The sequence below is a fragment of the Lactuca serriola genome, chromosome 2, assembly GCF_051521515.1.
Source record: "Lactuca serriola cultivar US96UC23 chromosome 2, Lser_US96UC23_V15, whole genome shotgun sequence".
Lineage (NCBI taxonomy): Eukaryota > Viridiplantae > Streptophyta > Magnoliopsida > Asterales > Asteraceae > Lactuca > Lactuca serriola.
In genome coordinates, this window is record NC_136409.1 from 70,304,099 (window position 1) to 70,327,500 (window position 23,402).

At 31.8% G+C, this 23,402-nt stretch overlaps 1 protein-coding gene and 1 long non-coding RNA gene across 6 annotated transcripts in view; one reads left to right on the forward strand and one right to left on the reverse strand.

Annotated features, from left to right (window-relative positions):
• Positions 1 to 10,933: 10,933 nt before the first annotated feature.
• On the forward strand, positions 10,934 to 12,494 carry LOC145090330 (uncharacterized). Its single transcript, XR_013701497.1, has 2 exons — positions 10,934 to 11,408; positions 11,988 to 12,494. It is a non-coding gene; the product is annotated as an uncharacterized LOC145090330 (long non-coding RNA).
• Positions 12,495 to 12,981: 487 nt separating this feature from the next.
• LOC145086362 (putative disease resistance protein RGA3) overlaps positions 12,982 to 23,402 on the reverse strand; it is an 11,326-nt gene continuing 905 nt past the window's right edge. Inside the window, exons 2-3 of one of the 5 annotated variants that reach the window (XR_013700409.1) lie at positions 22,863 to 23,402; positions 22,362 to 22,774 (exon numbers count right to left, since the gene is read on the reverse strand). The exon at positions 22,863 to 23,402 is cut by the window's right edge and continues 186 nt beyond it. Coding sequence is in view for 1 of the 5 variants with exons in the window: in XM_079024112.1 (XP_078880238.1) it covers positions 13,175 to 16,414 (3,240 nt within the window). In the remaining 4 variants the exon portion in view is untranslated. Of the gene's footprint in view, positions 16,420 to 22,361 lie in introns of those variants that run through there. The other 4 variants (XR_013700408.1, XM_079024112.1, XR_013700411.1 and 1 more) reach the window with 4 other exon arrangements.

The window sequence follows — 23,402 nt, forward strand, 5'->3', positions numbered from 1 at the left end:
TTAGCAGGTCCAAGGTACAACTCATTGCTAATGGTACGAGTCAACAGCAGGGTATCGATTATGAAGAAACTTTTAGTCCGGTCGTCAAACCGGCCACCATATGGACAGTTCTCAGTCTTGTTGTCTCCCGACAATGTCCCATTCACCAGCTCGATGTCAAAAATGTGTTTCTCCATGGTCATCTACCTGAGACTGTCTATACGCACCAACCCCCCGGTTTAGCTGACCCTTCAAAACCGGGCCACGTCTGTCAGTTTCAAAAGTCGTTATATGGCCTCAAACAGGCTCCTCGAGCCTAGTTTCAACTCTTCGCCACTCAAGCCATGCGACTTGGTTTCAAGCACAGTAAGTCATATTCTTCTTTATTTGTTTTACAGCAGGGAAAAGACTTGGCTCACTTACTTCTATATGTCGATGACATCATCTTGATAGCTTCAAGCTCTATGCTTTTACGCAAGCTCATCTCCTCTCTCAACAAAGAATTTTCCATGATAGATCTCGATGACTTGAACTATTTTTTGGGCATTTCTGAAACTAGGTCCAAGACAGGCAGGTTTTTTTCTCAGAACAAATATGCATATGAGCTTCTTCAGCACACTCATATGACCGATGCGAACCCCAATCGCACTACTGTTGATTCCTCCACCAAATTGGGAGATAGTGGCACTGTTGCTGACCCATCATTATACCGTGGCCTTGTGGGGGCATTATAGTATCTCATGTTCACTCGGCCAGATATCTCCTTCGCTGTTCAACAAGTATGTCTCTACATGCACAAACCCCGCAAACCACATTTCAATACTCTAAAATGCATCCTGCGATACCTCAAAGGTACTGTTGATCATGGTCTACAATTGTACACCTCCTCATCTACAGATCTCACTGCCTACTCTGATGTAGAATAGGGGGATGCCTAGTCACTCGCAAGTCCACCTCTAGTTATTGCGTTTTCCTAGGAAAGAATCTTATATCATGGTCATCTAAATGACAACATACGACATCTCGATCCAGTGTCAAGGCCGAATATCGTAGTGTAACCAATGTTGTTGTTAAAACGGCTTGGCTACACAACTTGCTTCGTGAACTACACTTACCCCTTCGTTCAACCACTCTCATCTATTGAGATAATGTGAGGGCCATTTACATGTCCGCAAACCCGGTTCAACATTAGCATACCAAACACATTGAGATTGACATTCACTTCATTCGTCACAAAGTTGCTACGGGTTAGGTTCGAATTCTCCATGTTCCATCCAGATACCAGTATGCGGACGTATTTAGAAAGGGATTCTCTTTCTACTATTCTCCGATTTTCTCTCTAGTTTAAGCATCCGTGAACCTCCCACTAAAACTATGGGGGCATATTAGTCATGTATTCTTTACACCGTTGTATTAGCTTAGCCCTTTTGTTGTATCCAGTCCCTTTGTATTCTCGGCCCACATCTAAGACAATGTTTTATATATATTGTTTGATTTCAATATAATGATTCAAGGGAAACAAATCGCTTTTAACGACATCACTTTTCGCTTTTATTTTTCTCATACCTCTCAACAAAATGGAACGCGCGATTCGTACTATCAACAACATGATGCGTACATTACTCTTTCAATTGCATTTCCCTCCCACCTTCTAGCCCAAAGCTCTTAACATGGCTGCCCAGCTTCTTAATATATTGCCCTCTGTTGCCATATCTTTTTATACCCCTCCCTATCACCTTTACCACTGCCAGCACACTTATTGACCACTTACGTGTCTTTGGGGCAGTGTTCACGCGTGTTCAGTCACGCTACATGTTGGGAAGAGCAGGGTTTGTCGTAGAGATCTGGATACCAACTTGGATCGTGATATCACTTTTCGAACTGATATTTCTACCCTATGCCTAGGTTACAAGAAATTCAGCCTAGGATAATCCAAGTGGACACTTATGATTCTAGGCACAGAAATCGTAAGCCAATATGCTATAGGATTCTATGAGAGTTTTATGAAAACAAGAGATTTAGATCGTATATATCTTCTGAAGAGAAGAGTCATTTATATAATAAACGATATTAGGGTTTCATTACGGTTGGGCCGCTATAAGTTCCTTTGGTAACAGGCCAAGATAATCCGGATTTAAATGAGGATTTAGGGTTACCAAAACTAACGAGTTTCGTTAGTTTTACCATAATCACCCCGGCCAGGGGCTCTGCCCCTTGGACCCCACTAGAGGCGCTACCCCTTTGGAAACCCCAGACCCAGGGGCGCTGCCCCCGGACCCCCGACTACTAGTCGAATCGGCTTCTAATTTGATCTTATACATGTGTGCACTCCGCACCAACCCGTACACATATTAGAATACAAATTAAGAAGCCCCTTAGCTCACATGCTAATTCCAGTTACATAAAATGACATAGTGACACTAAAATCACCAAACATTCGTCCCCCATTTTAGTATAACCCTTGAATAGACATAACTTTACCAAACAAACCAAACTAGTACATAATGAAAATATCAAAACGATTGAATTTCCAATTAGTATCATACATTTGCAAATACTCAAGAATCAGGGTGTTCTAAGAATTGAACTCATCAACCCATTTGAATACTAGAAAGTAAAATACATACTAGTTTATTGAATTTCTAGCAAATTACAACTTGACACTATTATAAAGTTGTGTGTCCCAATCCTCTCATGATCGTATCAAGTTCAAGTCCACAGCCTCTTGATATGCGGCTACACTTCACAATCACGTAGGTAACTCCTTTCCATGTATCTACGCATACATTTATCAAAGGAATTATTAAGAAGTTAAACTTCAACCTGGCTAACTTGCAGAACCGAACACATACCTAGGATGAATACTTCATGTGTTCCAATCTATAATATGATCTTTCCAAATTGAATGCAACTCCTAACATTATATTAGGAGGGAATTGGGTGTCTCATCATTACAAAATTAAATGGACTTTAATTCCATCCCGATTACAGACTTGTGCACTAAGTCTCTTGTCAGACCTTTAGTCAAGTGATCTGCCAAATTTTGTTGCGATTTCACAAACTCAACCAAAATCACACCATTCATGATTAGTTCTCTAATCATACTATGTTTAACAGCTAGGTGTCTAGACTTGCCATTATAAACCTGGCTATATGCCTTAGCAAAAGCGGCTGCACTATCACAAAGGATAGAAATAGGTGCTATCGGTTTAGACCACAAAGGAATCTCGTAGAATAAATTCCTTAGCCACTCTGCTTCTTTACCAGCAGTTGCTAACGCAACAAACTCAGATTCCATTTTCAAGTTTGTAATGCAAGATTGATTCTTGGAAGCCTAAGAAATGGCACATCCCCCAAGCAAGATTACCCAACCAGAAGTTGAGGAATGGTCCTCCATGTTGGTTATCCAACTTGCATCCAAATGACCTTCTAAAACCGAAGGACTTCCCAAATAACTCAAGCCATAATTCATAGTTCCCTTGAGATACTTGAACACTCTATTCACTGCTTGCCAATGTTGAGCACTAGGATTACTAGTGTACCTGCTCAACTTACCCACAGCAAAAGCAATATCAAGTCTGGTACTTGTCATGGCATACATCAAAATACCAATAGCCTTAGAGTATTCCAATTGTGAAATGGGAACGCCATTATTTGGCATTAATTTCAAACTTGGGTCCATAGGAGTACTGACAGGAGAACAATCGGTAAAATTAAACCGCTTGATAATTTTCTCAATATAATGACTTTGAGTCATTACCAAACCATTGTTCATCCTTTTAATTCTTATTCCAAGAATTACATCAGCCTCTCCTAAATCTTTAATGGAAAACTTAGATGATAACAATTTCTTCGTTTCATCTACTTGATTTTGGTCGGTACCAAAAATCAACATGTCATCTACATACAAGCAAATGATCACCCCAGCTTTAGTAGCATCATCAAATCTACTATAAACACATTTTTCACATTGGTTTGTCTTGAAACCAGGGACAAAATAACTTCATCAAATTTTTGATGCCATTGTTTAGGCGCTTGTTTCAGCCGATACAAAGATTTGACAAGTTTACAAACCATATGCTCTTTACCGGGTATAATAAAACCTTCAGGTTGTTTCATGTAAACTTCCTCATCAAGATCACCATTTAAAAAGTCTGTTTTCACATCTATTTGGTGAATAACCAGATTGTGGATACTTGCCAAGGCAATCAACAATCTAATAGTAGAGATACGTGCAACCGGAGCATATGTATAAAAATAGTCAATACTAGGTTTTTGTCTAAAACCTTGAATGACCAACCAGGATTTGTACTTGTCAATAGTCCCATTAACATTCATTTTCTTTTTGAAAATCCATTTGCAACCAAGTGGTTTAGAACCTGGAGGCAAATCAGACACTATCATCAATTGCTTCCTTCCAAAAGGCACTATCACGAGACTCCATGGCATCTTGATAAGTCTTAGGATCATCTGCAATACTATAACAATAAGTGTATTCAAGATTAATTTCATCCCTTGAACCTTCCACCAAATACAGTTGGAAGTCGGATCCGAAATTTTTCGCAATTTGGCCTCTTTTGCTCCTACAAAGCTCTTGTGGTTCTTGCGTATTACCACCATCTTGACTTTCTGAATTTTGCTCTTTATGAACACCAAAAGTCAGATCCTTAGGCCTTTGAATCGATGAAAACTGCATCTCATGATTCGATAACAGTGTTAACTGAAACCGAATCATTAGGTTCTATTACATAAAACCTATATGCCTTGGAATGTTCAGCATATCCAATGAATATACAATAAATTCCATGTTCTCCCAAATTCTTCTTTTTGGGCTCGGTGAGTTTTACAACTGCCCGACATCCCCAAACCCGAAAATATCTTAGATTCGGATTTTTCTTGAACCAAAGTTCATATGGGACAGTTTTGTTCCTTTTATTAGGAACCCTATTTAATAAATAGCATGTCGTTAACATGGCCTCTCCCCAGAATCCTTCACCAATCCCAAGTAAGTTCATATGATGATCCCATTAATGTGTATTTCAATCTTCACTATGAAAAATTTGATCAGATCAAAAAGTGTCATCAACAACTAATAAAAGTCGTCAGTGAAATTGATTAAGTATCTATTACCAAATCTATTCATGGATTGAAAAGATTACATACATCACTTATGTATAATTCTTTGCCAAGCCTCTTGTTCTTTAACTACTAATAAATAAAGACACTTGTGAATCATCTTCCCATATAATATGATTCACATATATCTAATGAATCAAGCTCATTTTCCTTCAAAAATTTAATCCTTTAAATTTGAGATATATATATATATATATATATATATATATATATATATATATATATATATATATATTTCTTGTTTATATTTTCACGATGATTATGACATAGATAAGTTCCAATCAAATATCATTTTATTATATAGGTGTTATGATTAGAACTATCAATTTAATGAAAGCTTAGAGATTTACTTTATAAATAGAATTATTAGAAAATATTCTTTAGCACATAATACATTGTTTTAGAACATGAATGTGAAAATCCATTAAACAATAAATAAATCTAGATTTATTCATAAATTTACAACTATTGCATGTCCCTATAAGAATAGGTAAAAAAACATATATTGTTTAAATAAAAGACTATAACAACACTTGCTATATCTTCAACACGAAATACGATTTGTTTGTAATCAATTGACTATTTCTTTCAATAATCAACACATAATATCAATTATTAGTGCCACATGAAGTATTACATACTCAAGTGAATGATGGAAAAATAAATAGTTTTATCATATACATATCTGAAGTCTTGTCCAAGTCAAACTTCTTCAGCTCGATGAGATGAGAGGAGCAATTCCACTTTTAGTGTCTAGTTTCTTCCATAATGGAAACAACACTAATCATTTTGTACTTTCTTGATTTATGGGTTTGTGTTGTATTTCCCTTAACTAAACTATATGTCTATATGAGTGCATAATCTTTTAGACTACCTTTTATTCAATACTTGAACAGACTTTAAAATATTTCAAGTGTTCTGACTGGCTTGCAGAGCTTATTCATGTATGAGATCTTTCAGTATATATAATTTCTATTTATCCTTAAGGTGGAACCTCAAGATATTATACCAGTTATAGAAATTGTAACCATCAAATGTTATTGTCTCTTGAAACTCAACATGAGAGAGATTTTGCAGGGCATGAAATTATTAACAGTTATCAACATAATTTAACGAAGTTTCATTTAGTATTTTCAATATTCAGTCTTTAAAAATTAATACCTTATACTGTTTCTTAAAACATTATTTTATTAAAGTCTAGGATGCAAGTAACCAAAGAAGTAAATAGTTAGGTGACCTTTTCCGCATAAACTTGATCAAACTCGGTAGGTAGCAATTACCAATTTCATACGATATGTAACTCCTAGATTATGGGATCCTAAGCAACTATTGTTTAGCTTGGCATGTTTATTCCATCTATGCCTCAAAACTCTTATAGTTAGGCGACCTTTATCACATAAGAACTTGATTAAATCATCTATTTAAAAAGCATGTGAGTTCTATTCCACAAATAATTAGGTAACCTTTTTCCCATAAGCAAATACAAAACACCTTGATTATTTTTGACATCTCACATGAATATGGTGACCCAAAAATCCATATGAACTGCACAAAAATACGAAGTGGATTTTAAATGGATTGCATAGATTTGAAGTTTTGTAAATAAGGATTTATATATGTTTTACAATTATAGTTTATAAAAACATGGTCTCATGAATATTGCATGCATCCAACAATTCATGTACTCTTCGTAAAATTCATATCACTTTTTATGAGGTTCTTAAGGTGCCAAATAAAACTTCATTTTATTTGCCATTAACCGCGATCAATTATAAACTAAAATCCGGTATTTTAAAGTTTAGTTGTAGATCGGTTTTAAGAACCGGTAATAATCTTAATAAAACTATATTTTATACTTAAGACTTGGAGTTTTGGATGAGTTATAAAATCACTATTATAAACTTCTTTTTAATAATCAAAAACTTATGACTTCAAGAATTTATAGAATAGACTCGTTTTATTTTATAAACTCAATTTTATGCATCTTATGATAAAAGTCATATTTTGATAAACCAAAACTTGGGTGATGATACTTATGTTTTAAATCTCATTTAGCATGCATAAAACATAATATCAACATGTTGTGTTTTGTTTAAAACACTAATATCATATATTAAGTTTCGAAGCAAAAATAATCACTAGTTTTATTATTTGTCATTATAATGCGATAAACCGATTTTAGTCTTTTTTAATAAAAACTTCTTATTTATTATAAAGATATGGAGTTTATATAAAGTTTAAACATCTTTTAAACCATTTCAAATATTTTGAAGTTGGATATTTATAAGTTTTACAATAAAACTATTTTTAAACAAAAGTCGATTTTTAACCGGTAAAACGTTTTTATAAATATTCATTTATAAAAATCATATGTTATCTTTTAAATATTTTTTACTCAAACTCCAAGTGATATTATCTTATGAAAAATGTTATTTGACATGTAAAAACCATTATCATACATAATACATAACATACATTAACATAAAATAAACATCACAAGCATGCATTATAATGTGTATAGACCAAACCATGTCTAGTAATAATTGTTGTGAGCCATCATAAGAATTATGAAGTCTTTTTCTAAAGAACTTAAGGGACACTTCAAAAGGTCTTCAAAATCCCACTTGCCAAGACAACTCTTGCTTGCAAAAGGACTTTAAATCTTCATGTTGTGAAAGTTGCAACATTTAAACCATTAAGACTATAATTAAACCCAAAACCAAAAGTAGAAGCTTATGGTTTTGATTATGGTCTTAAATGATTAAGTCATCTTAAAGGAGGTCATTTCTTCATCTTGTTACATTAAAAAATTAATACAACTAGTCTAACTAATTTATTACAACAAATCAACAAATGAAAAAAAAAAAATACATATTTATCTATTACATCTTATGAATAAATAAATATCAACCAATCACATCACAAGGGTCCAAATGGCTTGTTTATACACAACAACATATCAAATATTATAACAAACAATTCTTTGTTTTTTCTAAGTCAACTTTTATTTAACCAAAATGCATGAAAAATGGTTATATATAAAAATTAAAAATTTTAACCAAGAAGTTGCCAAAGAAGACAAATATGAATTTTTCTTAACCAAAAGAAATCAATGCTTGTTTTAAAAAAAAAAAAAAACAAAGATTATCAAACACAAAAAATCATTCTAACATATAAAAGATGGCTTTGATACCACTATTGAGTTTTGATATGAGATAAAAGTTTGTTTTTCACAAAAACCGGCAACGGAAGACTTTAAAAATAAAAATTTATTTTTAGCTCATAACAAAACCACACCATCATGGATCCATTTATAGAGGTTAATATGAAATAAAAAAAACAACCATAGGATGTTTTAGAGATAACCTTTGAAGCCTTTGAACCCACTTGGTTTTGGGATGTTGATGAAGATATGAAAAATCAAAGTGTATGATTTCTCTACAAGTATCCACCATCAAGAGTAAGACACTTAGAATGCTAGTTCCTTCTTGTATTATTGAGTGTCTAAGGCCTTTAAGTGCATAAATCAAATAAGCATTAAAGGGAACAACTCAAGTGGTCTTCTAGTCACCAAACTAACTTCAAAAGAGAGAGAGAGAGAGAGAGAGAGAGAGAGAGAGAGGAAGAAGAGAAGAACCCATGGTTCTAGAGAGAAAAGAGAAGAAAAAGAAGACCTTCACTCTTTCAAAAATGCAAGCCTCATGCATCTCTTATATAATCCATGAAAAGTAAGGCCTAACTACTAAAATAATCTAAAGTAATGGTAGTCTTTAGAAGCATGGGAGACAAAGGGTGGAAGGTTGAAAAGGCAACCTCCCACACCATCAATGTTCCTTTTTAAAAAGTAAGATTCTTTAATTTTTTATAAACTCCAAGTTTATAAAATATAAACTTTTTCTTTAGGTAAAAGACAAAAGAATCCAACTAGTCCAAAATTTTGTGCATGACGTATTAATTCATACCATATGAAATAATAACTAGTAATACTCTCTTATAATTATTATTTTCACAAAACAATAATTATCCCCTAATTAAAATACAAGAATCGATATTCTTTATTAATAATCATATTAAAAATAAATATACAAAATGTGTCAACTTGATAAAAGTGTGACCCTATAGGATCATATATTATTAGCAATATCACTCCATAATGATTCTTGGGCATATAGACCCAACAGATATAAATAACACTCGATCAGGTTCACTGCCTGTAATATGAGTTTGTTGTGTTAGTTGTTGTTAGTAAAGAAGCAGAATGGCTAAGGCTTACAGCAAGGTTTATAATGGCAAGTCTACATACTTAGGTGTTAGACATAGTATGATTAGAGAATTAATCATGAATGGTGTGACTTCAGTAGAGTTTGTTAAATCGCAACAAAATTTGGCAGATCACTTGACTAAAGGTCTGACAAGAGACTTGGTGCACAAGTTTGTTATAGGTATGGGATTAAAGTCCATTTAATTTTGTAATGGTGAGACACCCAAAGTAATAGAGAGGTAATAGAGCATGTTAATATCTTTTAGTATCAACTTAAAATAGTAATTATGAATCACATCAAGGCATAATCAACTTAAATTACAATATTGGAACTAGAATCGTTTAGTTCATTGTTTACAGATGTATTTCATTTTCTGCATGTTTTCAAAGTAGATGATTATTTACATAACTTGATATCTCGCAAACAAAACCCCATTTGTGACCAAAGTACCTTATGCAAGAGATATAGACAATAGCCGTAAGTCTTTGTAGATCGACTCTGCTTATTTGTTGGATTTGACAACCTAACATTATTGTAGAGGCCCAAAAAACAATGTGAAATAGCATTTAATTCTATTACATGTGCAAAATTAAAAGTAATGATTTTCACATTTTTCATAAAACATATGTATTACCAAAGGTCAAAAAGAAATCGTGTACTGCGGTGTAGTATGTAGACGTGAGAAATTTTATTTGTTAATTTTCAAATAACCACATTGAGGTTTATCTTTTAATTTAAATGAAATCTACCCCATGCTATATAATAGGTGCCTCTTAAAACAATTTCATCTTTTTTAGTTAATAGATACATCTTTAAGTAATTTCATTTGTTTTTTATTTGAATGTATCACGGTTATTTTTGGAATCTGACCACAAACCCATGAACTCAAATCTGACTCCTAAACCTACAAATCTATATGATTAAATGGTTTAATGGGTTGTGTTCGGGTTGATGTCCCAACCTATGAACCCGTGACAAAAATAATTATATGGATTGTATAAGAATTGATGTCCCAACCTAGTCCGCTATTTTTTTTAAATTATGAATAATAGGAACTCAAATTGTAAAAGGAAATCTAATGGGACATAGCTCCAAATTTTTACAACGGTGACTCAAAATTTCGACAAACATTTATAGGAGTAATTTTTTATATTATTTTGGTAGTTGATTTAATATTTTGACATTAGCTTTTTAATATATATTTTTTTTGAAAACAACACATCTAAGAAAATCACATTCACTTGGATAAATTTAAAAATATCACAAATAAACCATAATGTTATTTACAAATACGAATATACCCACAAGATACTTCTTTTGAACTTTGAGTATTGCCAGTTAAAAAAAATACAATAACAGGTAAAAAAAAGTTTTATAAAATAAAAAAAATCAAATAGAATAACAGATAAAAAACGTTTTATAAAAGAAAATCATTATAACAAAAGATTGTTGTTTGATAAAGATAAACATGATAAAAAAAATCATTTCTATTTTCTCATATATTAGTACAACCAAACAAAAGAATTGATGTTGATGTATATTTCTATGGTAATTTGTTTGTGGTACCAAACATGAGAATCAATTCTTTTTCTCCATTTTAATTCCATTTCTCTCAATTTCCATTCTCTGCTTCGATTTCAATTCTAATTCTCTTACCAAACGTGCCTAAGATAGATAGGGCCATGAGGAAATCACATATAGAACAGAGAACTGCAAAAATTCGATAAACCATTTCTTTTTAATATTTAATATTTTTGACGAAATCGCAATGCGTGGGATATTTTGGCGACCCTGCAGTCGGTGCTTCATTCACCTCCGGCAACCCATTTGTGATTTGATCTTCTAATTCTGGGATTTCGTTCTAATTTTTGTTTTGATTTGTTGAAGGGCAATCCAGCAGACTCTCGAATGAGAGCTGCCTCTAATAAAATGGGTATTGAAATCACATCGATATCAAGGCAGATAAGTCCATCTGAATCAATGTTACAGTGTTATTGTTCCTGTTCATCTATAGCTTTCATCGAGAATCATGTGAGACCTTTCTCCTTGTTCCCAATTTTACTTGCATTTGGTTGTTGTCACTGATTTAGAGTGAGGGTATTTCTGAATGATGTGATTTTTTTTGCATATGCTTGATTGGATTTCCTTCTTACATAATACTGCAAGCCCTAATTCGTTTTTTTTTTTTTTTTACATAATTATGTGGGGTTCTATATTTGTTGAGCTAGGGGTTAAATTAGGACTTATAGCGAGCAAATTTGTACTTTGGCTGTTGCAACCATGTTTCATTTTTAGGCCCTTTGGCTGTTGCAAAATTCCAACATTGTGAATATCACAGGGCTAGGTTAATTTAGTGATTTGATCTATACGATGTTCAAGTTAGTAGGAGGATACTTCAGAGATGTTTTCAGAAGTAACAGATTATGTTGTTAAAAATATATATTGTTCGTTCCATTAAGTAAATGGGATTGTTTATATGGAACAAGTCATATCTAGCATGTTTTTTATGAAGCTCTCTCTTTTTTTTTTTTTAATTGATATGTTCTTGTAGATGCAGCTGACATGTTGTTATTGTGGGTTGTTAGATACCTGAATATTGATTAATTGCAGGTGTTAAGAACAAAAGTGGGTGAGCTGTTCTTGAGGAAGAAAGCTAACTGTCAAGAAGAAAAGAGCCTCACTTCATGAGTTTGAGAAGTTCTTGAGATCATGTTGGCAAAGATTATGATAACTTAACTTTCAGTTTGCAGTTTTAAAGATTGAATCAATACCAGAATATTGCTTTTCATTCATGTCTATTTGTGCTTGTGTTTTTTTTTCTTTAATGGTATGTTTTATGATTGTAAAACAATTATTGAAGACATGTGAGTTTGACTATATCTAGAGAACAGGGCACCCTGTTCCAGATGGATTGCTGGACCAAGCAATCGAGGTGAAGCCTACAACATATGTTGAAATTAATTGTTATATTAGAAAGTTGAGGGTTAAATGTTAACTAGAGATATATACGTACATTTATGGTTTTGTTTTACCTTTGTGTTGTTAATTTGTAAGTCTATGTTGTGGCCTCATCATTTGAAATACATACACCATTATATTCTTGATTTTGATTGACAAGTTTTGACTTCATATTTGCTATTCATTTGATTTGTTTTTGATATTTTAGTTGGACATCTCGCATATTCATCACGAATGATGCTAAAATAATACAATTCTGTCACTAGCAATATTTAGCTATCAATTTTATCGTAAATTAAAAAGGAAGTGATTCTTTTTCCATATTCCATGTTCATTAATCGGAAATCAAGATCCGAGCACTCTTACTAAATAATATAAATTATAAATTAACGAGATGAGAGTAAACTTGATCCTATTCTCTAATCCGCGTTGAATGGCAATGATGAATTATGAAAGAATACTAAGGACAGCTGAACGTACTAAGGATCAATTGGTCGTTCCATTGCGGTTAAAAGCAGATGGGTTTAAGAAATAAGTGAGAGAAGTGTTTTTCAACATCTAGTATAAAGTGTAATTAAGGATCAAATTTATAGAATTAATGTATGTTTGGACTTTTAAAAACAAAACTCTCATACAATTGGATGGCTGGGGAGAAAGTGGGACGAGAGTTTATAATTGAACCAGAGGAGGAACGAGTGATACAACATATTTATACACCAACACACTCAAATAACCAATTAATTAACACTCTTCATCATCTAGTCTGACTTCAGTTTCTTAACGAACAAGAGGAGGAGCGAATGATACAACAGTATTTATACATCAACACACTCAAACAACTAATTAGCATCCCTATTAATGTACACCCTCGAATAATTTAAAATGACAACATTTGCTTCTTGTGGCGCTCTCCGTCTAACTATTTCTTTATTTAGCCCCTTGCAGTCATTTAAGCTCAAATATCGGATAGATGACATGTTGGTTAACCACATAGGCAGTTCTTGTATTTCAAATCCTCTTATGGTTAACTCAGTTAGGGAGGTGAGGTGTTGTATTTCTTCTGGCATCAACTCACAATGATCCCAACCTTCCAAAGATAAAGAGTGAAGGTTGTTCCTTAACTTCTCGATGCCTTGGAGACCTGGGAAAGAAACGAGCTCCTCTGAGAACGGACCAAGTTCCAACTCATTTAAGAAGGCAAAACAGTCGAACATTTTTAGAGGCAAGGGAGTCAGTTTGTAACAATGCCTAATTTTCAAAGTCTTCAAAGAATGACACTGGTTTGGCAAATTGGTTATTTCTAAAAGACGAGGACACATGAAAATTTCTAAAGATTCAAGAGATGTGAGGCCTTCTATGCTCTTAATGGACACCAGACCTATGCAACCCCATATCTTTAAGGAAATAAGAGGATGAGGATGGCACTCATCTAAGAGAATAATCTTATGGCATAAACGAATCTCCAAGCACTCAAGAACAGGGGATATCATTTTTGAGCTGTTGGGTGCTCCGTCTATCCACTTTTCCAGTCTTTTCATATGTTTTAGTTGGAGTGATCTCAATGATGGAGACAAAGGCTTGCTTGATCCAGTAACATCGGAACTCCTTAAGTATGTCAAGCTGTCCATATGCTCTAGCACAAGATCCCGAAGATGTGGTAGGTGTTCAAGTGTCGGAAAACAGAGGCAGTTGTGACATCCAAATAATTTGATCTCCGTGAGCTTGTCAAGGGGCGTCCAATTCCCTTCGATATTGATTGCCATCTTCATTACCCAATTTGGGAATTTATCACCACAAAAATTGTCAATTCTCAATATCTTCACATTTCGTGGGGGTTGCAAGCCTTCCAATACATGTTTATCGTGTCTGTTGGCACCTTGATCGTCATCACTCCAATTCAAATGAATATCGTATAAAATTTTCTTTCTAGATAACTCTGCCTTAACAGCATCCTCTTTGCTCCTAACATTTTCAAGACCACTAATATGGAGCTTTCCACCAAGGTTATTCAAATGGCGAAGCTCTTTTATACCATGTCCCTTCCTTCTAAGCACTGCGAAGGAAGGCAAAGTTCGAAGAGAAGTCAATTGTCCTACGATATTGGCAGGAATGTTTTTGTGACACTGGAAATTTCGTAGGCTTATCAAATTTCTCATGGATTCTGGAAACCGGTTCAAGCCTCTAGGCAGCTTCAGAGTTTGCAAGTGGTATAATTTTCCAATAGATTTTGGAAGAACACGGATCTTGTTATATGACAAATTAAGATATCTGAGATGCACCAACTCTCCAATTGAGTCATCTATCTTCTCTATCCCACAACTTTTGAGCTTTAGGATTCGCATGCACTTTAATGGTTGAAATGAAAATTTCTTCTCAATTTCACCTCTGATGAACAGTGTATGCAAACTTCTAGCCACTGTATCCCTTTCAATGAACATAGAAACCTTGGCTTTGAATTCATCATCAACGTTCAGTTCTTGGTAAAAAGAGAGATGTTTAACCTGAGGGATACATGTGATATCATCATTAGTCGTATCCACAAGACATCGGCTTTCATGTTCTGAAAGTGATAATGAAAGATCATGCACCAGATCATGCATGCTACAATGAGTGATGTGACCATCTTCATCCCTTCTAACATCTTGGAACAACGAATTGCTCACCAAATTTTGAAAAATATCATTTCCGACATCCTCCACCTCCTTGTTTTTTTCCTCATCTGCTTGAACCAACCCTAAAGCCATCCAAAGTCGGACCAGTTCTTCCCTTTTCATGACCTTATCTTTCTTAAAGATGGAACAATATGCAAAGCATTGCTTGACCATAGAATTGGGGAGATTATCAAAGCTCAGTTCCAAACTCTTTTGAACTCTATCCGTTTCTTCTTCTAGATCCCAAACCTTGCTATTTTGTATGGACAACCACTTTTCTTTCTCATTATTGTAATTTGCCAACATGCCACCTATTACATTTAATAGCAATGGTAAACCACCACATTTTTTTACAATCTCGTGGCCTATGGATTCCAGTTCTGGAGACGGTGATGTGCCTGCCACAAACGCTCTTTCTCTAAAGATGTGCCAACAATGATGATGAGAAAGACCTTTTAAATGACATGAATCAGCCTTCATTCTGGTTGTTCCGATTTCAAGTTTCCGTGTAGTAACAAGAATGCCACTTCCATTTTGTGAATTTACACCTATCATACACCTCCTAAACTCTTCCCAATAAGGCCTCTCTTCAACCCAAACATCATCCAAGACCAGAAAATATCTTTTTGATCCCAACTTCTCTTCAAGACTTTTAATTAAATTGACCTTAGAGTCCGACTCAGGTTTCTTTCCGGCAAGAGATTCATAGATCTTTGTAAGAAGAGTGATGATGTCAACCTTAACCGACACACACAACCATGCTCTCACATCAAAATGCTGCTCAATTCTTTTATCATTGTAGATAGACTTAGCAAAAGCTGTCTTCCCAATACCGCCCATTCCCACAATGGGAACAACTGTAAGTTTTTCTTCCATTCTTGATTGGGTTAAAAGTTCTATGATACGTAGTTCATCAACTTCCCTCCCAACAATTTTGAATTCTTCTGGATGTGGAATAGTCTCCCGATAGAGGTGATCCGGAACAGGGCCAACAGGGTATTGTTCATTTTGTAGTCCTAATCTGTTTGCTTCTGTATTGATCTTAAGCAGCGTTTCATTAATGTTCTCGATTTTATGACCTATTTCCCAGCGAAATGAAAGCTTTTTTAGGCTAGGAAGAGATGAAACCATTCTTGACAACCGATCTGGTTTCTTTATTTGACGCCTAAGCATTTCATAATGAACCTCGTCCAACACATCATCAGCTTTGCCCACCACATCTTTTAGTTGCTTCAGCCACATCATCACAGCCTCTGTTCCCTTTTGTCTCTCTGCATCACGTATCTTGGCACGAATCAGGTCCAATGTTCCATGAAGGCTGATCAGCTTTTCTTGGTAACTCCAAGCAATGGCTAGTTCGCCGGCAGCAACAGACAACACCTTTTTCAGTATTCCCTCGGCAGCAATAGTGACTAAACTTCCGGCCATTTTAACTGTTAATAAAATGAGAGAGTTAGCTCTGTGTCTGTGTGTGTGTGTGTGTGAGAGAGAGAGAGAGAGAGAGAGAGAGAGAGAAGCCTGCAACCTTTCTTCATTTCTTATTTCTTGTTTTTTTTTATATATCCTTTTGATTTGTCACATGATTTTCATTTGTAACATTTAGTAAAACATATTTAAAGATTATGATTATTTGAAATAATTAATACATTAATGTTTACAATTGCAGCCACTGTTCTAAAGGGTCGTTATGACGACCCAAACAATTGCATCCAAAAATTTATGAATACCCCTATATATTCTTTAATATACCCAAAGAACAAAAATCAAATTTCTATATAGGGAAAAATGCATGTATGTATGAGTGATCTAAGCATTATAATTCATACTTTTAACATATCTGAATCCATATTTTCAATATGATTAGTTGATATTGATAGAGCATCCTCCATAATGACAAATTTATCTAATAATTTTTTACTATTTTTCACATTTGATTTCAGCAACTCCATTTAATAAAAACTCTATTTTAAAAAAATATCTTACAAAACTGATATTTGAAAAGCTTTTTGTATTAATATTTAGTTTCTGAATAAATATAATTTATTTCAAAAAAAATAAATAAACAATATAATTTATTACATGCACCGGTATGAAAAATTCTCTTTAAGTCGATCTAAAAAATAATCCTTTTAGAATTTGATTTTATTACATGCTTAAAATTAAAAATAAAAATAAAAATAAAAAAAAAATCAACAAAAAAAAAAACTATAGTTTTAACATCCAAATAAATAAACCAGTATTACAAAATAAAGACCCATTTTGTTATTCCGAATAAATACAAGGAGATATACAACATACAAAGGCTACGGGCCATAACAATTAGCTTACAACATAATATATATATATATATATGGCCGGTCCAGACGGTGGGCAACATGGGCGACCGTCCAGGGCTCACGTCTTCAAGGGGCCCAAAATTTCTGGACTATTTGTGTATATATGTAAAAAAAATTAATAACTAAATAATTTTTAGGGTCTAAAGTTGGTTTAAACTCAAACCAGCTCAAAAGATAAATAATCTGGCTTGCTTGTTATTGCTAATTGTACGCGTTTATAATGAAGAATAAATAATATTTTTTTAAATCTTTATAATATTTGTCTTTGAGGGGTCATTTTTTTATTTTCGCCCCGGGCCCCATATACGTTTGAACCGGCCCTATATATATATATATATATATATATATATATATATATATATATATATATATATATATATATATATATATATATATACATAATAGTTTTAATCTCCATTTGACATTTATCATCATATTAGGTCTTCTAATTAATGCATATTTTATTCATTTTTGATCATATGTTACCCTATTAGACTTTGTAATTAATGCATAACATTTGTCAACCTATTAATTCTTTATTTCAAATTTCAAAATTTAAATTTTTCATTCTAATTAAATTAAATCAAAAACATTAGAATTTTTTTTTTTAATACAAATTATAAGGTGATATAATTTTACATATTTATTTAAAGTAATGATTATAATTTTATATAACTAAAAAATATCTCTTAATTAATAATTTATTTAAAATAATTGATTAATAATTTTGAGTTCTCACTATGAAAATTTAATTAATTTTGTAACCGTGGTTCCCAAGGGATCAAACTCTGCCTCCTCTGTCTCTACTAGATACAATTAGGTGACAATGTCACCAGTGGCAACAACAATGAAATTTGTAAACTATAAATTCTTTCTAACAGGTATGACTCTCATACTATATGCTCGAACATCTTTGAGAATCTTCTCAACCTACTCTAAGTTCAACAATTCGACAACATTTCCACTCTTTCTGTTGGTGATTGCTACATTATTAACGAAGAACAAAATGAGTGATTAAGACCTAGAATCCATTAATCAATAACTTTTGAGTAGTAGGTTGGAAATGGCCATATGAAAACTCCTCTGACAACGCCAACCAAAATTGGTCGTCGTTTTGGAGAGTAGTTTAGGAGGCGACAAATTGTATTTGGATGTGGGGATCCAGAATTTAGACCAAAAGGATTTCAATTTTGGCTTAGATTAGACCAAATGGGCTACACGAACAAACTATGTATATGAAAAGGTTGGATTGGATTTTCTACTGATGTATTTGTTTTATTTTCTCTAAGACAAATCTTGAAGAACAGTAGTGGACAACATGTTTGATGTTAGAAAGGGGAATAAGAAATTAATTTATCTTTTTGGTATTTGATATTTATATGTTTTATTATTTCTAGTCCAAAGATGGGTTAGTAAGTTTTTTTAAGACGAAACTTCAAGAGTGGTCCGTGTCGTTGTTAAATGAAGATTTTGTCCTCACATGTCTCAAACATGTTTAGACTTAACCGACCAAAAGTGATGGAATTAGCCAGAAGACTGAACTATTAAATACTTTCAAACCACATAGACCATCTTTGATGAATATATATATATATATATATATATATATATATATATATATATATATATATATATATATATGGCTTTTGACTTTAAAGTCCTTAACTTTGTCAGATTTTGATTTTTTGTTCGTTAATGTCCAAAATTTGCCAAGTTTTTTTCACTTTTTTCTTTTTTTTTTTCAAATTTGCAAAAAAATCCTCATGTTTATAAATCTAATATGTTTTTTTTTTCCGAAGTATGTTTTCCAAATTTGACATTAAAGTCCTTAAATTTGTTAAATTTTGTCGGTTTTGTCCATAGACACCTACTATTATAGGTAGCAAGGGCAAAAATGAACAAAACTTGGAAATTTTTGGACATTAACGAACAAAAAATTGTCATAAAGACAAAACCAACAAAATCTTACTAACGTGAGGACTTTTAAGTCAAAAGCCCATATATATATATATATATATATATATATATATATATATATATATATATATTATAAAAACATGTTAGTACACATTTTCATAAAATATGTGTTTGTATACATTTTTATGGGTATAATAATGTATTTTACATAAATGTATTTCACGTATTTCCACGTAACTACGTTTTTATAAATATGTATTTAATATAAAGAAATATTTTTATAAGTATATATATTTTATATACAAAAATGTTGTAAAAAATGTTTATATATAAAAAAAGAAGGTTTTTTTATGTAAAAATATGCTTTCTTTTTTATAAATATGATTTTATACAGCAAAAAAAATTCAAAACAAATTTTTTTTAAGAAAAGTTGTAAAAGAATTAAATTTTGGATAAATTTATAACAAAGTTTTAAAATCTGGTCCAAAAATATAAATTTTTGACCAAATTTATGATAAAATTTAAAATTTGGGCCAAAAATATAAATTTTGAAAGTAGGATACCTTTTGAACATGTACAAGAGTCAAAATGAATACAATTGTATGGTTTTAGGACTCAATTGAATAAAAAATATATATAATAACTAAATCGATTATTAGGTCAATATATAAGTATTTTTATCGAGATTTCTTTTCTTTAGTTAATAGAAAAAAACCATGTAGCATCAATATCATGTTTTTTTTCTTCAACGTATTTCATGTATGTTATCTTGTCCATCATCCAAGGACTCAATTCTTCGTCCTCCCTTTCGAAGCCAGAAACACAAAAAAAACAATGTCTTTATTCTCTTTGCTTTATGTTCTCTCTTTATTTTCATTCTCGTTCTTTTATTAAAAATGGGAAAACAATGTCAGTGTCTTTTAGAGGAAAAACTTTTTCTGTCTTCAAGGATGATTTCTAGGGTTTGAAAACTTTTAATGGACCGTCCGTCCGTATGCCTAACACCATTTAATTTGGTCTGTTAAGTGTGATTAATTAGGTCCATGTTAAATGAAGGAAAATGTGCCCTTTAACTTTTTCCATGTAAATAAACTAGATTATAGCCCGCGTTAAACGCGGGAAATACATAAAAAAAAACATATAATCGTTTATAGATATTGTATAATGATTATTAAAAAAATATATGGTTATTGGTATTATTGAAATATGTAGAAAATACATTGAAAACGATAAATATATATAATCATTGAAAGATCTCTTTGTAGACATCATTTTTTTGTTTTATTAGTTGAACGATTTTCCTCGTCTTATATAGTTATAATATTTATATATTTATAAGCATTTTAATTAGACGTTCATTGCATAATAATGTTAACTAATTTAAACATATATTGACAATCAATATACCGTTTTTTCTATTGCATTAAATATTAACAACTATTTTATTTATTCAAATAAAGTTATGTAATATAATTTATAAAATGTTAAATGTTATATAGATTTAATTTTAGTATATCATCAATGGAGATTTTTTTCTAAATCATGATTGGTTTATTTTAAATTAATTATAAATATAAATGCTATCTTTTATGTTTGTTCTTATTTATTTAGTGTTCGTAAAAATTTTGCATTAGTTTTGGCGCAACTTTGAATAATTTTAGTATATTAATTTAATTTGATATATCTGTTAATTATATGAAATATCAAATAATCACATTTCATTACTATTGTGATAATTTAGTTTATATATTGTATTTTCAGTAATCTTAACGCTCTTATTTTTTCTAATAACCGTAACGCTTTCACTAAATGTACTATTTACAAATCTCCTAATATCTTATAATTTTAATCTTACTTTATAATTTTTCATAACTATGTTATTTTCAAGATTGACTGCTTTAATAGTGTTTTTTTTAGTCTATTCACTTTTATATTTCATTATACAACATTATCGTTTGTATGTATTCTGAAATTTCACTTTTAAAATGTTTAATGTTTACACCTTGATATTAATTTTTTTAATAAACTCATGTAATAATTATGGAATATATATCTCATTTTAATTAACATTCACTTCCTTTATTATATCAAATTCCTCATTAAATGGATATACTTTTGGAAAATAATAATTATAATAGGGCAGCATTATCTAAAACGTAAATGTTTGATATACTTTTGGAGAAAAAAAAATCAGGATCATTAAAAAAAATTATATAAAGAAAATACAAATTTAAATTTGTTGAAATTATGGATGAAATTACTGACGAAAATTTATTTTGGAAGGAGTTGTATTCTGTAAGGTATAATAATATTACAAAATTTGAAATATCTATATTTGTTGTGTAAATTAATAAATTTTATTGTTACTATACGAAGATAAAAAAGTAGGTTGATATGATATATAAAAACATAATAATTTCAATGATATTTTAAAATCATGCCAAAATTAACCGGATTCTTATGACATAAAAATTAAAAAAAAATCATAATCATCTCTAATGTATAAAAGTAAAATTTTCGTAATTAATGTCACTTCCCAGGATAGTTAATTTTTGTTTTGTTAAAGGTACCTAATACCTTTTCATGTTTATTTGAAAAGTTTCAGAAAAGTAGTTAACTGATTTCATGTAATTTGTGACAAAGAAAATCGAAATATATGAATACATACATTTGATATAGGAGCAAAAAATGATCGAAAAAAATATAAAAAACGAAAGAAGGTACTGACCTTCTAACACACAAGAGCGAATGTTGATAGCAGAAAATGATGATGGAAGTTATAAGCAATATTAACGATGTTGTATGAGAATGTTTGAAGAAAAGAAACGATTGAAAATAAATGTGAGTCGCGGATTCAATGATGAATCGTATATGTATGTGATGATTTGAATATGATTTTTCGGTATAAATGATTTCCTAATAAAAAAAGATTTTATATTACTGGTTTACTAATATAAATAGATTTATATTAATGGTTGATATTAAGGCCTTATTTGAAATGATTTGTTAGTAATATATTTTTAAAATTGATCATATTAAAATCTTCATAACTGAAAATTCAAGATGTAAAATATGGAAAGTTTTTATTGGAATTAAATACATTCCATTTCAACGAATGTAAGTTATTGATTGATAATTGAAAATCATTTATTGGAATTAAATACATTCCATATGGGGAAGATGATGTCAGCAATTTGATCTAAGGGTGGAAAAAATAAGATTGAAATACAATCAATGGTCCAGATTATTTAAGATGATGTCATAAAGTTTCTCTTTTAGTAATATTTAAGATTTGAGAAATGATTATTCATAAACCCCACTCGATCACCTGCTCATCTCCTCCCATTTCTTCATTTCCTTCTAACTCATCTCCTCCCATTTCTTCATTTCCTTCTAACTTAATACATGAGCATTTCAGCTCAAGCACAAGCAGCATCAGGACGCACATAGTAATTGTGAGTAGGTACACCACAAAAGTCATGTTTAGGATTTGCACTATGAACTGAACCTGTAGCCCACTTAGCCCACTGAGCACCTGATGAAGTCAATCTGTCAAATTGATCGGAGCATTACCAACATGAAATCATGTTTAATGTTGCCCCCATTCCATTTTATACTCTTACCAACATGAAATCAAACTTATTGCTTTTGCAACAGTGGATGCGTCAAGAAGCTCTTAGGGAATGGTTACTGGTTAGTGCTCCAAGCGGTCTTCCGTTTTTCACCGCTGGATGATCCATAAGTGGTCGGCCTTGGAACTCCACCATCGGATTGGAATCAATTAAAAGAGTAGAGTTTCTGAAATGGTCCATGGACCATTTTTAAAGAATTGTCTACAGAAAATTATCTAATAGCTTTGGTAGACCGTAGACGTTTCAAAAAAGTTGAATACATATATTGATATTCTACTAAGTTACTAACCTACAACTAGGTTTTCAAGGTTGCTTATTTTTATCATGTCATATGAAAACATTTTTAAATAACAAACTCATATACCCTCATCAACTTTTAAATTTGAATTTTTTTCAATAAGCCGAACTTAAATCTCCAACATAGGGGGTGTTTGGGATATCTTTTGAGATGACAAAAGTATTTTTGGGAAAAGATAACAATGAAAAGATATTTGGTAAAAGTTCCTTAAAATCTTCTTTTAGATTTTTTAT